The following is a 13,191-nucleotide window of genomic DNA, read 5'->3' on the forward strand; positions in this document are numbered from 1 at the left end:
TATAGTTTTCTCTTGAGACATGATATTCTGTTTCCTGCTATAAAAACTGGAAATCAGCCTCTTACAATAAAGTAAATTTTTATCTGTATTTTGGCAGGCTCCCATTATTCAGATTGGTGGTACTATTGCCAAAATGGTTATTGTTTATATGATGGAATATAGCTTCATGGAGAAGAGAAAATTTCTTGGGAAAATTTTCTACTTCATAGTTAATAATAGAAATATTGAGGAATGGCTGAAACAATAATGAGGTGTTTTTGTTTTTTCTGGTATTGTGTTTCAGCATGTCGATAGTTTATAATACTTATATTTCTTGCTTTCAGAGATCTTCCCATTTAAAAATTATATTCTTTTTTACACATACAGTAGAAGGGAACAAAGAGTAAAAATATAGCAATTTATTTATATGTTTGTTTAGAAATAGAAAAGAAAAAAGGCCAACTGAGGTGATAGGGGTAAAAAAGTTTGGATTTTCAGCTCAGTTTCTTAGTTTGACCAGAAATAAGAACTTCGTGTCTAGCCAAAGAAAATGCCACAGTGCCACCATTTTGGTCTTGGGCACAGAGAGGAACAAAATAGCTTGTGAGAACTCTGTGAATCAAGTGGAAAACCAGTTTTTTGGCTATGTCCCTTGGGCAAAGGTCAGTTGCTTTATCAATTAATTTAAATTTAGTATTTGCCTTAGGATGCCTGGTTGGCTCAGTTGGTAGAATATGCAACTCTTGATCTTGAGGTCATGAGTTTAGTCCATATTTGGGATGGAGTTTACTTAAATATGTAGGTAGATGAGATAGAATTTCTTGACAGTTCTTCCATGTACATTTAATTTATAAGCAGCCTGTCATTGTCATGCCCATTTGTTATAAACCAGTGTTAAAATTTTCTTCTATTATTTTTAGTTCTATGAGATTATAATTAAATCTCAAATTATATATTTTATTTTAAAATAAAAAACTGAAAGATTTTTTTTTTTAGTTACTACTGTAGTGACTGAAACAGTAAATTGTTACTATTTCAGAAATTTAATGCTCATTGCCCTTGTTATGTCTGGATTACCTATTTGGGCTTTAAATTACTTCAGTTTATTCTTATAAGTAACATCCATAGGAATAATTAGCAAAATCACAACTCCAAAGAGAGGAGATTATTATTTTCACAGGCTTACGAGGGAGTCCCTTGTTCTTTCACAGTGAACATTCATTCAATGAACATTTTGATTATTTCAGAGCTAAGCAAGTCTGCTTTGTTTATTTTGTTTTAAGGTATTTTGGTGTGCCTTGCTTGTTATCCATCATCCCCTAAGCCTATTGGATTTTTGACAAGTATTTATAATTTTTTTTTTTTTTGTAGGAGAAGGGACCAAACTGAATACTAGCCCTTTCTGCAGAGTCACAGAGCTGCCCTTTTTTTCTCCAAAAGTAGGTAGTCTGGAATGATAGGAAAGGTCCAGATTTTCTGTATTAGCCATTCACTTAATCTAGGATGTGGTAAGGGGAAGAGGTTCTGGGAGAGATATGTCCATTGTTTCTGTTGCCTTTTTTGTAATCATAAGGACATAGAGTGGCATGTTAATAATTTTAATATAGATCCTGACATTTCATTCCTTATTCATACTTAGGAAAATAAACTTAATTAAAGAATGATTTTCACCTGGAGTTTGAAAAATGCCACTACCATTTTGTATCGGTAGCTTTTTTTTTTTTTTTGAGGTGACAGCCATCTTGAGTGGTTTTGTAAAAGTGGTGCTAATGTGTATAATCCTAAAGTTTTCTTTTTTCTTCCTCTCCCTTTAACATTTGCTTTTCCTTTCACTGTTGTCAGTCACAACACGCTGCTCTTGAATCTCTCAGCTGGTCTTGACTCGTGGATTTACTTATGCTTTCACTCTTCTTTAATAAATACATTAATTGCAAGCAGTGAATTGAAAACAAGACAAAAAAAAAAAAAACGACCATTAGTGATTGGACAGTTTCTTACTTTGTGTTACATTTAACTGTTCTTTTGACAGCCCAGTTTTTAAAGCCAGGTTCGTATGGAAATGCTTTCACTCCACTTGCACTGCTTTTGGAAATAGCATACTGCTTCATCTGTCTGTTTATTTTAGTGCATTCATAATATAACACAGTCAGCATAATGTCTCATCTCCATTTAGCCAAAGATTGAGTTTTCTTAAAAAAGGGAGCAACAGTTTTTGTCAGTGTGGTTTAATACCCTAAACCTCTGTGTCAAATATAGTTAAAACATCAGATTATTATTAAAAGATTAAACAATAATTTAGTCAACTACATAATCTTAAAGGCATTCTGCTATCCTTGTCCTTTGCATAGTTTCACTTGTAGAAGTTATGATACAAAATAAGGATTTTATGTACAGGTAAGTTTATATCTTCATAGTATAAGAAGGACGACTTCTTTCTTCTTTCTTCTTCTTCTTTTTTCTTTCTTTCTTTCTTTCTTTCTTTTTCTTTCTATCTATCTATCTATCTATCTATCTATCTATTTATTTTATTTATTCATGAGAGACACAGAGAGAGGCAGAGACATAGACAGAGGGAGAAGCAGGCTCCTCAAAGGAAGCCCAGTGCAGGGCTCAATCCCTGGACCCAGGATCATGCCCTGAGCCAAAGGCAGATGCTCAATCACTGAGCATCCCAAGATTTTTTATTTATTTATTTATGAGAGACACTGGCAGAGGGAGAAGCAGGCTCCTTGCAGAGGGCCCAATGCAGTACTCGATCCCAGGACCCAGGATCACACCCTGAGCCAAAGGCAGACACTCAACCTCTGAGTCACCCAGGCATACTGTAACTTCTATTTTATTATTTTATTTTATTTTTTTTAAGATGTTATTTATTCATTCATAAGAGAGAGAGAGGCAGAGACACAGGCAGAGGGAGAAGCAGGCTCCCTGTAGGGAACCCGATCCCGGGACTCCAGGATCACGCCCTGGGCTGAAGGCAGGTGCTAAACGGCTGAGCCACCTCGGTGTCCCTGTAACTTCTATTTTAGAAACAAATTTTCTTTTTTTTTTTTTTGGAAACAAATTTTCCATTATCATTTGCCTTATTTTTTGTTTTTAAAGACGTATCCTGATCTTTTTCCCCACTGCTTGATCCGTTGCAGGTTTTTTTTTTTTTTTTTTTTTTTTTTTTTTTTGCAGTTTTTGACTTTGCAGTTTGCGTGTCATAAACTTGTGGAAGGAAATTGTCCTTCACTGTCCCTCCCCCACCCCCACTTAAACAGAACATTGGGAGGCTTAATCTTCCTCTTCTAACTTACTATCAGCAAAGATAACAGTAAAATAATTTTTTATTTCATCTGCAATTCTAAAGAGCATTTTATCATTGAATATGGAGCTAGAAGATAAAAAGCAGTTTAATAGGAGCTACTTGATTTTTTTTAAATCAGCGATTTATGGCTTTAGCTTTCTAAGATTGGTTCAGGAAATAGATTATTTTCAAATGGTGATACCAGGTTAGTACTATAAATTACATTTTAATGCATATAGAACAATTTGTGTTTATTATTTTTAAATGTTTCCTTTTAGATTAGTTTAGCAGCATTTTATCTGATGTAGATAATGGTTATTTTAGTTTTTTGTTTTGTTTTTTTTTGTTTTTGGTTTTTTTAGTTTTGTCTCCATATTTCACAGTATTTGTAAAAAGCAAATGGGACAAAGGTATGCAGAGGTTTCTAAGATCTTGAACCCTTACACAGAAGCTGACATTAATTGTTGTTTCTGGTGTCTTTTCATACAATTTACATTGAAATACCTTTTCTGATGTGCTCCTAGGAAGATGAGACATTATGTATATTGGTTTTTTCCCCCCTACATGCACTAATGGTTCTTTACTGTTAACTTATTGCTAGGCCTGTTTCATTCTAACATTTTAGCATTTTTGTTAGATTACATGTTGAAATGCATCACTCAGTCTGTGCTTGAGCTCATTTTATTTTTGTTTAATCAATTTAATTTCTTGTTTTACTAACCTCACTGTTTTTTCAGTTTAATATTGGCTGCATGCTAGTTAAATATTTATATTATATATATATTAAAAAAACCAATCAAGTCTAGCCTGGATTTTGCTCTGATTGTGTTTTCATTTCTAGTGGTGGGGCAGTCTTACACTTACAACTTACTTTGTATCATGAAAGCCTGACACATAAACAAAATAACTAAACACAGTGTAGATTTTCTTTAAAAAAAAAAAAATCTTAAAGTGGTGCTGTCTAGGTGGTGGATATGATTGTATAAGTACCTTGATTTTATGCTTTTTAATGTTAGTTTTAAACTTCATAAATGTATTCTTTACCCTTTCCCCTTCCCTTTTTTCTCCTTTTTAAAGTGTTATATACAAAAGTTGCCCGGCACACCATCAGAAAGGACCCTTACCCTTATGTTCTTACCATATAAAATACTGGCCAGCATTTCTTTTTACATTAATGCCCCTTTTATTGGGCACATTTACCCTATTATTAGCATCTTTTTGCATGCATATATGTAGAATTATCTCTTGCTCATCACCTGTTTAAATGTCACTAGGAAGGGAAGAATATATTATTGGAATATTTTTGGTTTGTCTCTCTGTTCTGTCTGTCAGGATAATATTGGACATCGCTTACTCCAGAAACATGGGTGGAAGCTGGGCCAGGGATTGGGAAAATCTCTTCAGGGTAAGTTTTTTAAATATACAAAAATAAAGAAAGAAAAACAATGTTTTTGATTTGATCTTATGCTTGAATATATTTATTGTCTTTTTTTGGTCTGGGCTCTCCCCCCTCCCTGCCTTTTCTCCCTTAGAACAGTCTATATTTTTCCTATAACTGTATTTTAAGTTACTATTAAGCTCATAGTTTGTAAGGATAAACTGCTGTGTCATGAATACTTTCAGGTCAACTATTCTGAATGTATGGTTCAACTAGTTTAAAATTTTTTTGTTGGGGGTGATGGGTGGGTGGAGTAAAAGAAACACACAGTCTCAAGAGTGTGCTTTCTTTTTATTTTTTTTTTAATAAATTAATTTTTTATTGATGTTCAATTTACCAACATACAGAATAATACCCAGTGCTCATCCCGTCAAGTGCCCCCCTCAGTGCCCGTCACCCATTCACCCTCACCCCCCTCCCCTTCCAACACCCCTAGTTCGTTTCCCAGAGTTAGGAGTCTTTATGTTCTGTCTCCCTTTCTGATATTTCCCACACATTTCTTCTCCCTTCCCTTATATTCCCTTTCACTATTATTTATATTCCCCAAATGAATGAGAACATATAATGTTTGTCCTTCTCCGATTGACTTACTTCACTCAGCAAGAGTGTTTTCTTTGTGTCATTTAGCAACGTTGTATTTTGGCTTTAGTACTATAAAGGGAGCCATTCAACAGGGGAATTTAATTTTTGCCTTTCCAAATTCTCCCTGAAGCTGGTGATTGCCCTGGTTCTTTTTCTCTGCCATCAGAATCCATGTAGTAGTAGAGAGAAGACAACCCACATGAAACATAAAATGGAAGCAGAGGTTTATTTCCTACAGCTCTCTAAGCCAAGGTCATTTCTCAAATTCAGATCAGGCTCTGGAAAATACATGGCTTAAAGTTTCCATTGAATTTATTTTTTTCTTTTAACTATAGTAAACATGTGGATAGAAACAAAATACTAATATTTCTGCATTTGAGTTCTTGTTAGTTGGAAACCAACTCCATTCACTTTTTAGCTCCCTCATGTTAAAGAGCTACTGTTTATTCTTCGCAGATGTGAACACTACCTCAGAAATGATGGGAATCATTGGCACTTCTACTTCTGGTCTTTGGGGGGGGAGGCGCTCATTGTATAAAGGAATCTTTGGGGAGAGGTGTACTTTTATTGACTAATTCTTTGAAGTTTGGAAATAGATTTTCACAATTTGAATGGGAAGGCTAATCAGTTCAAGTGTGTGTGTTAAGGGGCGCAGGACAGGGCATAAAGCAGGACATTCTAGTCTTTAATGCCTTTGCTATACACACACACACACACACACACATAATTTTGTGTATTTATTTATTTATTTGGGAGAGATAGAGTACTCACCATGGTGATAGGAAGAAGAGGGAGAGGGGCAAGCTGACTCCTTACTGACCATGGAGCCGGATGAGCTTGATCTCACCAAAATCATGACCTAAGCTGAAACCAAGAGTCAGACACTCATACAGCTGAGCTCTCCCAAGTGCCCCTAAAACCTTTGCTTTTTAAATTGTAATTCTATAAGTTCTATTCAGTGGTGATACAAAGGAGATCCTCAATAAATATATCTCAAATTAGTATCTATTATTAAGCACTTATCTATTTTGAGGGAGGAGATAGAAAGATGTGATTACCATTAAACTTGTTTTCTCAATGGCTTAAGAACTCATTGCATTCGATACAAAGAATGCAATTGAGAGCAGTTTGTATGACAAAGACCATGGATTTGTAAGAGTCCAGAAGAGAGAGAGGGTAATCAGGACTGAAAGGATAAAAATTTGTCTCAGTATTTTACAGAATTGTTAAGTGTTAGGTTGATAAAATTAAATGGAGGTGATTGCTTAGAGGAAGTTCTGAAGTCTGGATTTGATCTTTCCCTACCATCTTTACATTCCTCCTATTCAGAGATTCCAAGGAGCATTGTTGATTGATACTTTTTGTTCAGGTACACAAAGCATTAGAATTTCAGGGCATTTCATAGGGGCTAGCAAATCTGAATCCCAGAATTTTTCATTTGTAAGCATCAGACTTACAAGTACACCTAGCAGAGGAAAAGAGAAAGTGAATTTAAGAAAGGAGAGGTAATTGAATACTCATTTTTCAGTGATGGAAAATTTTTAATTACTTTTTATTTTATTTATTTACTTTTTTTTAACGATTTTATTTATTCATTCATGAGAGACTCAGAGAGAGAGAGGCAGAGACACAGGCAGAGGGAGAAGCAGGCTTCATGCAGGGAGTCTGATGTGGGACTCAATCCCTGGTCTCCAGGATCACGCCCCAGGCTGAAGGTGGCGCTAAACCGCGGGGCCATTGGGGCTGCCCACTTTTTTTTTTTTTTTTAAAGATTTCATTTATTTGATATAGAGAGCGAGAATGAGAATGAGAAAGAGCGCATGAGCCGGGGGTGACAGGGTGGACAGAGGGAAAGGGAGAAGCATGCTTCCCATTGAGCAGGGAGCCCGTCTTGGGGCTCAATCAATCCCAAGAGTCTAGTCAGGCACCCAGATGCCCTGGAAAATATTAATTTAATTTTTTTTAAATTTTTTTATTTATTTATGATAGTCACAGAGAGAGAGAGGCAGAGACACAGGCAGAAGGAGAAGCAGGCTCTATGCACCGGAAGCCCGATGTGGGATTTGATCCCGGGTCTCCAGGATCGCGCCCTGGGCCAAAGGCAGGCGCCAAACCGCTGCGCCACCCAGGGATCCCTAATTTAATTTTTATTTCATTTTAAGACTACTCTAGAATTTTGGTTTTTAACATTGAGCTCCTTGATAAGAGGAATTTTTTTTTAAAATTTATTTATTCATGAGAGACACAGAGAGAGAAAGAAGCAGAGACACAGGCAGAGCGTGAAGCGGAATCCATGCAGGGAGCCCGATGTGGGACTTGATCCCGGGACTCCAGGATCATACCCTGAGCTGAAGGCAGGCACTTTAACTGCTAAGCCACCCAGGTGTCCCAGGAATTTGGTTTTAATCCATATCTTAACTCCATCTCCACAGTTGCAAGCATATAAGCATTCAATAACTCATAAGTCTGTTATTCATCTAAATTACAAAGGAATTTGAAGCTCATCTCTTTCTTTTTTCATTGTGATAAAAAAAAATACATAAAATTACCATTTTAACCTTCCCCCTCTCCCCATCTTTAACCATTTTAAAGTACAGTTCAGTAGTGTTCACTAAATTCACATTGTTGTGCAAACCTACCTGTTTTGGAGACGCCTGGGTGGCTTAGTGGTTGAGCATCTGCTTTTAGCTCAGATTGTGATCCTGGGGTCCTGGGATCGAGTCTTACATTGGGCTTCTTGTGAGGAGCCTGTTTCTCCCTTTGCCTATGTCTCTGCCTCTCCTTCAGTGTCTCTCAAGAATAAATACATATATCTTAAAAAAAAAAAAAGCCTATCTGTTTTGAACGGCTAGTACAATATCTTTACCCTGGAAAAGAATAGAACCTTATTCTCTTGCCAACATTAAAGGTTGAGCTTGTCTTATAAATGGCTATTTTTTTTTAGTATCAGATTCAGCAGTGTGCATACTTTCATAGATGTTTCATAGATGTTTCTTTCATAGATGTTTCTATAATACCCACATGATCTGACCTAGAATGTAGCCACATTTAGGGCATGTTGAGGTAATTCATGACATTTTTTTCATTGTACCAAACCTTTGCTATAGATAACCACTGAAGAAAGCTCTGTTGATCTAGTGAAAGTGATAATGCTTTTTTAGTATTGCATAGACTAGTCACTGCCTGTAATTCCTGGGGTCACAGCTTTGTAAATTCTTTCAGTTCTTTTTATTTGATTTTAGGGCTCTGACATATTAAACATAATGATCATTTAAGTTTAAACCTGGTTCCTTCAGGATTTCTGGTTAACATTTAAATATTTCAACCAAGGACGCCTGGGTGGCTTAGTTCTAAGGTTAAGCATCTGCCTTTGGCTCAGGTCCTGATCTCAGGGCCCTGGGATTGGAGCCCTGAGTCATGGACTCCCTATTCAATGAGGAGTCTGCTGCTGCTTCTCCCCCTGCCCCCCCACCCCCCTCACACTCTGTCTCTGTTGCTCTCAAATAAATAAAATATTTTTTTAAAAAGTTATTTCAGGACGCCTGGGTGGCTCAGTGGTTGAGCGTCTGCCTTTGGCTCAGGGCATGATCCCGGGGGTCCTGGTGATGAGTCCTGCATTGGGTTCCCCTCAGGGAGTCTGCTTCTCCCTCTGCCTATGTCTCTGCCTCTCTCTCTGTGTCTCTCACGAATAAGTAAATAAAATCTTAGAAAAAAATTATTTCAGCCCATATAAGGTTTTTATAAAGAGTGTCAGTCCTTAGAAACTACAGTGCAAATATCTTGTCCCTAGGTGGATTGGGGAATAGGGTATGATGACTCTAGAATGAGATTATCTGTGGCAGGAATTGGGTTTATTTTTGTAGTTGAATTTCTTTTATTCTTACCATTTGTTCTCCCTTGGTATTAAGATATTTCTAAAGTTTAAAAAAAGAACTTTATTGTGTGTGGCTGATAAGTGATTGCTAGTATTAAAAAGAAAAAAAGACTTGTAGAAAAGATATGTTGATAAGGTATCTGATGGGAACAACACAAAGAAAGGCCTGTTGATAAATATGTGGACAATTGCTTATTGTAGAGGCAGAAGATACTTAATTTGGAATTAAGCATCAATAAGTGACAGTTGTATTTTGTGGCAGTTGGACTAGATGTATCTCTTGAAATTGTTTTAAAACCTTTTGGCAGTTTTAAAATAGAATGGAATGCAGCTCAAAATCTTTACTTTGCTGTGAAATGTTTGGTCAGTAGGTGTAGCCCAGAAGTGGGGGTACTTGAACTTCTTTGTTATCTAGGTGCTTTTTTTTTTTTAATTTTTATTTATTTATGATAGTCACATAGAGAGAGGCAGAGACATAGGCAGAGGGAGAAGCACGCTCCATGCACCGGGAGCCCGATGTGGGATTCGATCCCGGGTCTCCAGGATCGCGTCTTGGGCCAAGGCAGGCGCTAAACCGCTGCGCCACCCAGGGATTCCGTCTAGGTGCTTTTCAATGATTTTTACTGATTATTATATTTTATTTTTAAACAAAAGGTCAGCCCCTGGGATAAATGGATGGGTTCTGATACTGTTTCATATCTCACCCAGTCTAGAAGATTCATTCAGTAACACAACCAAGAAATATTTACTGAGTTAATAATGTATTCTAGCTATACTAGCTGTAAATAGCATAAGCCATGGACAAAGTACGTAAGAAATTGTTCCTGTTTCCCCAAGTCTTGCTCTTTTAAACAACTCTAGATCTTTAATGGTTTCTTAAGTTTTATACTTCTATGTATTATTTTCATGCTTAGAATTAAGTATGTGATCAATTTGAATTTAATTGACTGATCACTCCAAGTTCCTTGAATGTGGGAATTCTTGTCTGGTTTTGTGTAAAAGTACTTGGTGTAGGATGTGAAGGCAATGTGAGCAGCATTTAAAAAATATAAGATCGGGCAGCCTGGGTGGCTCAGCGGTTTAGCGCTGCCGTCAGCCCAGGGCGTGATCCTGGAGGCCTGGGATTGAGTTCCACATTGGGTTCCCTGCATGGAGCCTGCTTCTCCCTCTGCCTGTATCTCTGCCCCCCCCCCCCCCGTGTGTGTGTGTGTGTGTGTGTCATGAATAAATAAATAAAATCTTAAAAAAAAAAAGAAAATATAAGATCTAGGTTTGAGTTTGGCTCTGCCACTTCAAGTAAAGGACAAGTTACCATCACAGTTATTTTTTCATTCCAGTAAATGGGAATTAAAATCTTTGCTCATGGGGATCCCTGGGTGGCGCAGAGGTTTGGCGCCTGCCTTTGGCCCAGGGCGCGATCCTGGAGACCCGGGATCGAATCCCACGTCAGGCTCCCGGAGCATGGAGCCTGCTTCTCCCTCTACCTGTGTCTCTGCCTCTCTCTCTCTCTCTCTCTCTCTCTCTCTCTGTATGACTATCGTAAATAAATAAATAAATAAAATCTTTGGTCATTTATTCACAATTATGGGATGAAGTAAATTAATGTAAATGATGAAATTACTTTATAAAAACTATAAAATGCTAAATAATCGCTGATAGTTATTAATACCTCTTGTATTTATTTAGATGTTTTAACTGAATTGGAGATAACCCATCTTTGGATCTTTCTCTTTTTTTTTTTCAAGACTTTATTTTTAAGTAATCTGTACACCCAATAATAGGGTTTGAACTTACAATCTGAGATCAAGAGCTGCATGCTCCACTGACAGCCAGCCACGTGCCTCCCATCTTTAGATCTTAACCAGAAACCTAAATGTCATTTAAAAAAATAGAGAAGCACTGTCTTGCTACTCTGTATTTCCCAGAATTTACAATATAGTAGCCATAATGTGCTCAATATGTGCTAGATAATTGACTCTCAGATCTGTTTTTAATGCTGCGTGCATTTTAGGGTCCCTAAACCCCTAAGTTTGGTGTCTATGTCACTAATTCCTAGGTCATTAGTTATTGCCACTTCCGAGCCTAATTTATAACATCAAAGAAGAGTCCCAATCACTGAACAGTGGCATTGGGAAACCTGGATACCAACTCATAAAAAAGAAGTTGGATCTACACTGTGCTACCTTACCCTAACATATATTCTGGATGATTAAAATATTTAAATGTTTATTTTTTATTTTTTTTATTTAAATGTTATAAAAAAAGAAATCATAATCACTAGAGTGTGCACTGGGATATTTATGATTTAAAAAATAATGTTGGAGGGGAACCTGGTTGGCTCAGTCAGTGAAGCATGTGACTTGATCTTGGGGTCATAAGATCACACCCCATGTTAGGCATAGAGCTTACTTTAAAAAAAAAAACAAAACATTGGAATGAGGAAATCTTTTCTGAGTCTACTCTCAAACCCAGAAGCCATTTTTTTTTTATTTTTATTTATTTATGATAGTCACAGAGAGAGAGAGAGAGAGAGAGAGAGAGAGAGGCGCAGAGACACAGGCAGAGGGAGAAGCAGGCTCCATGCACCGGGAGCCCGACGTGGGACTCGATCCCGGGTCTCCAGGATCGTGCCCTGGGCCAAAGGCAGGCGCCAAACCGCTGCGCCACCCAGGGATCCCCAGAAGCCATTTTTAAAAAGGATACATTTTACTGTATTTCATTGCAAATAAAATTAAAAAAAAATATAACAAACTGGGGGAAATATTTGCAACATCTCATTATAGACAAAGGACAAATTTTCTTCATGTATTTATCTGTTACATGAAAGACAGCCTAAAGAGGAAAGGGGAAATGATATGAACACTGGTTATAGAAAAGTAACACAAATATGAGAATATTCTCAGGTTTTTTTTTTTTTTTTCAGTTTTCTTTCATAATAGAAATATGCATTTTAGGGATCCCTGGGTGGCGCAGCGGTTTGGCGCTTGCCTTTGGCCCAGGGCGCGATCCTGGAGACCCGGGATCGAATCCCACGTCAGGCTCCCGGTGCATGGAACCTGCTTCTCCCTCTGCCTGTGTCTCTGCCTCTCTCTCTCTATCTCTCTGTGACTATCATAAATAAATAAAAATTAAAAAAATTAAAAAAAAAATAAAGATGAATCCTTTAAAAAAAAAAAAAGAAATATGCATTTTAAAAACCATGAGTTAGGGATGCCGGGTGGCTTAGCAATTGAGCATCTGCCTTTGGCCCAGGGTGTGATCTCGGGGTTCTGGGATCGAGTCCCGCATTGGGCTCCCAGCGTGGAGCCTGCTTCTCTCTCTGCCTGTGTTTCTGCCTCTCTCTGTGTGTCTCTCACAAATAAATAAATGACATCTTTTAAAAAACCAAAAAAAAAAATGAGATGTAGTTTTTCGCTTTTGCATTGGAAAGGTTAAAAAGAATTAGCCTGGTCATATTTTGGGAAAACATCTTTACATCATAGCCAGTGAGCATATAAATTGGTAAACCACTGCAGAGGAAAGTCTGAATTACTTAAAGATTAAAATGAATCCTGAGGCTCCTAGGTGGCTCAGTCAGCTGAGTATCTGGATCTTGAATTTAGCTTGAGTTGTGCTCTCAGAGTGGAGGGATTGAGCCCTGTTTTGAGCTCTGTACCCTCAGTAGGGAGTCTGCTTGGAGTGCTTTCTCTTTCTCCCCCTCTGCCCCTCCTCCCCTCAAAAAAATAAAAAATCTTCTAAAATAAAATGCATGTTTCCTTAGGGTCAGCAATTCTAATTTTCTCTTCACTTATTCTTTGAAATGCACAAAATAATTTGTGATTGACGTTATTATGTTATTTTGTGATAACTAAACATTGGAAACAGTCCACCATATTTCATTGATTCCAAGACATTTATTTTGTATTTTAATAGAGAGGTAAGATTAAATGCATCTTATTAATGGCATTATAGTTATAATTGGCAGCTTTTAAATTTCTTTCAAGCATATAAAATAGTGTGTTTTATGGTTAATGGCATTTTGGATTGAAG

The 13,191-nt window shown here is 37.1% G+C and overlaps 1 protein-coding gene across 3 annotated transcripts in view; it reads left to right on the forward strand.

The window, feature by feature from the left end:
* The window catches only part of GPATCH8 (G-patch domain containing 8), a 120,177-nt gene that overhangs the window by 34,475 nt on the left and 72,511 nt on the right, over nt 1-13,191 (forward strand). For 2 of the 3 annotated variants that reach the window (XM_055317805.1, XM_055317813.1), the window contains exons 2-3: nt 2,009-2,026; nt 4,601-4,673. Coding sequence is in view for 1 of the 3 variants with exons in the window: in XM_055317800.1 (XP_055173775.1) it covers nt 4,601-4,673 (73 nt within the window). In the remaining 2 variants the exon portion in view is untranslated. The remainder of the gene's footprint in view (nt 1-2,008; nt 2,027-4,600; nt 4,674-13,191) is intronic. The other variant, XM_055317800.1, reaches the window with a different exon arrangement.

The sequence above is a fragment of the Nyctereutes procyonoides genome, unplaced genomic scaffold, assembly GCF_905146905.1.
Source record: "Nyctereutes procyonoides isolate TBG_1078 unplaced genomic scaffold, NYPRO_anot_genome, whole genome shotgun sequence".
Classification (NCBI taxonomy): Eukaryota; Metazoa; Chordata; class Mammalia; order Carnivora; family Canidae; genus Nyctereutes; species Nyctereutes procyonoides.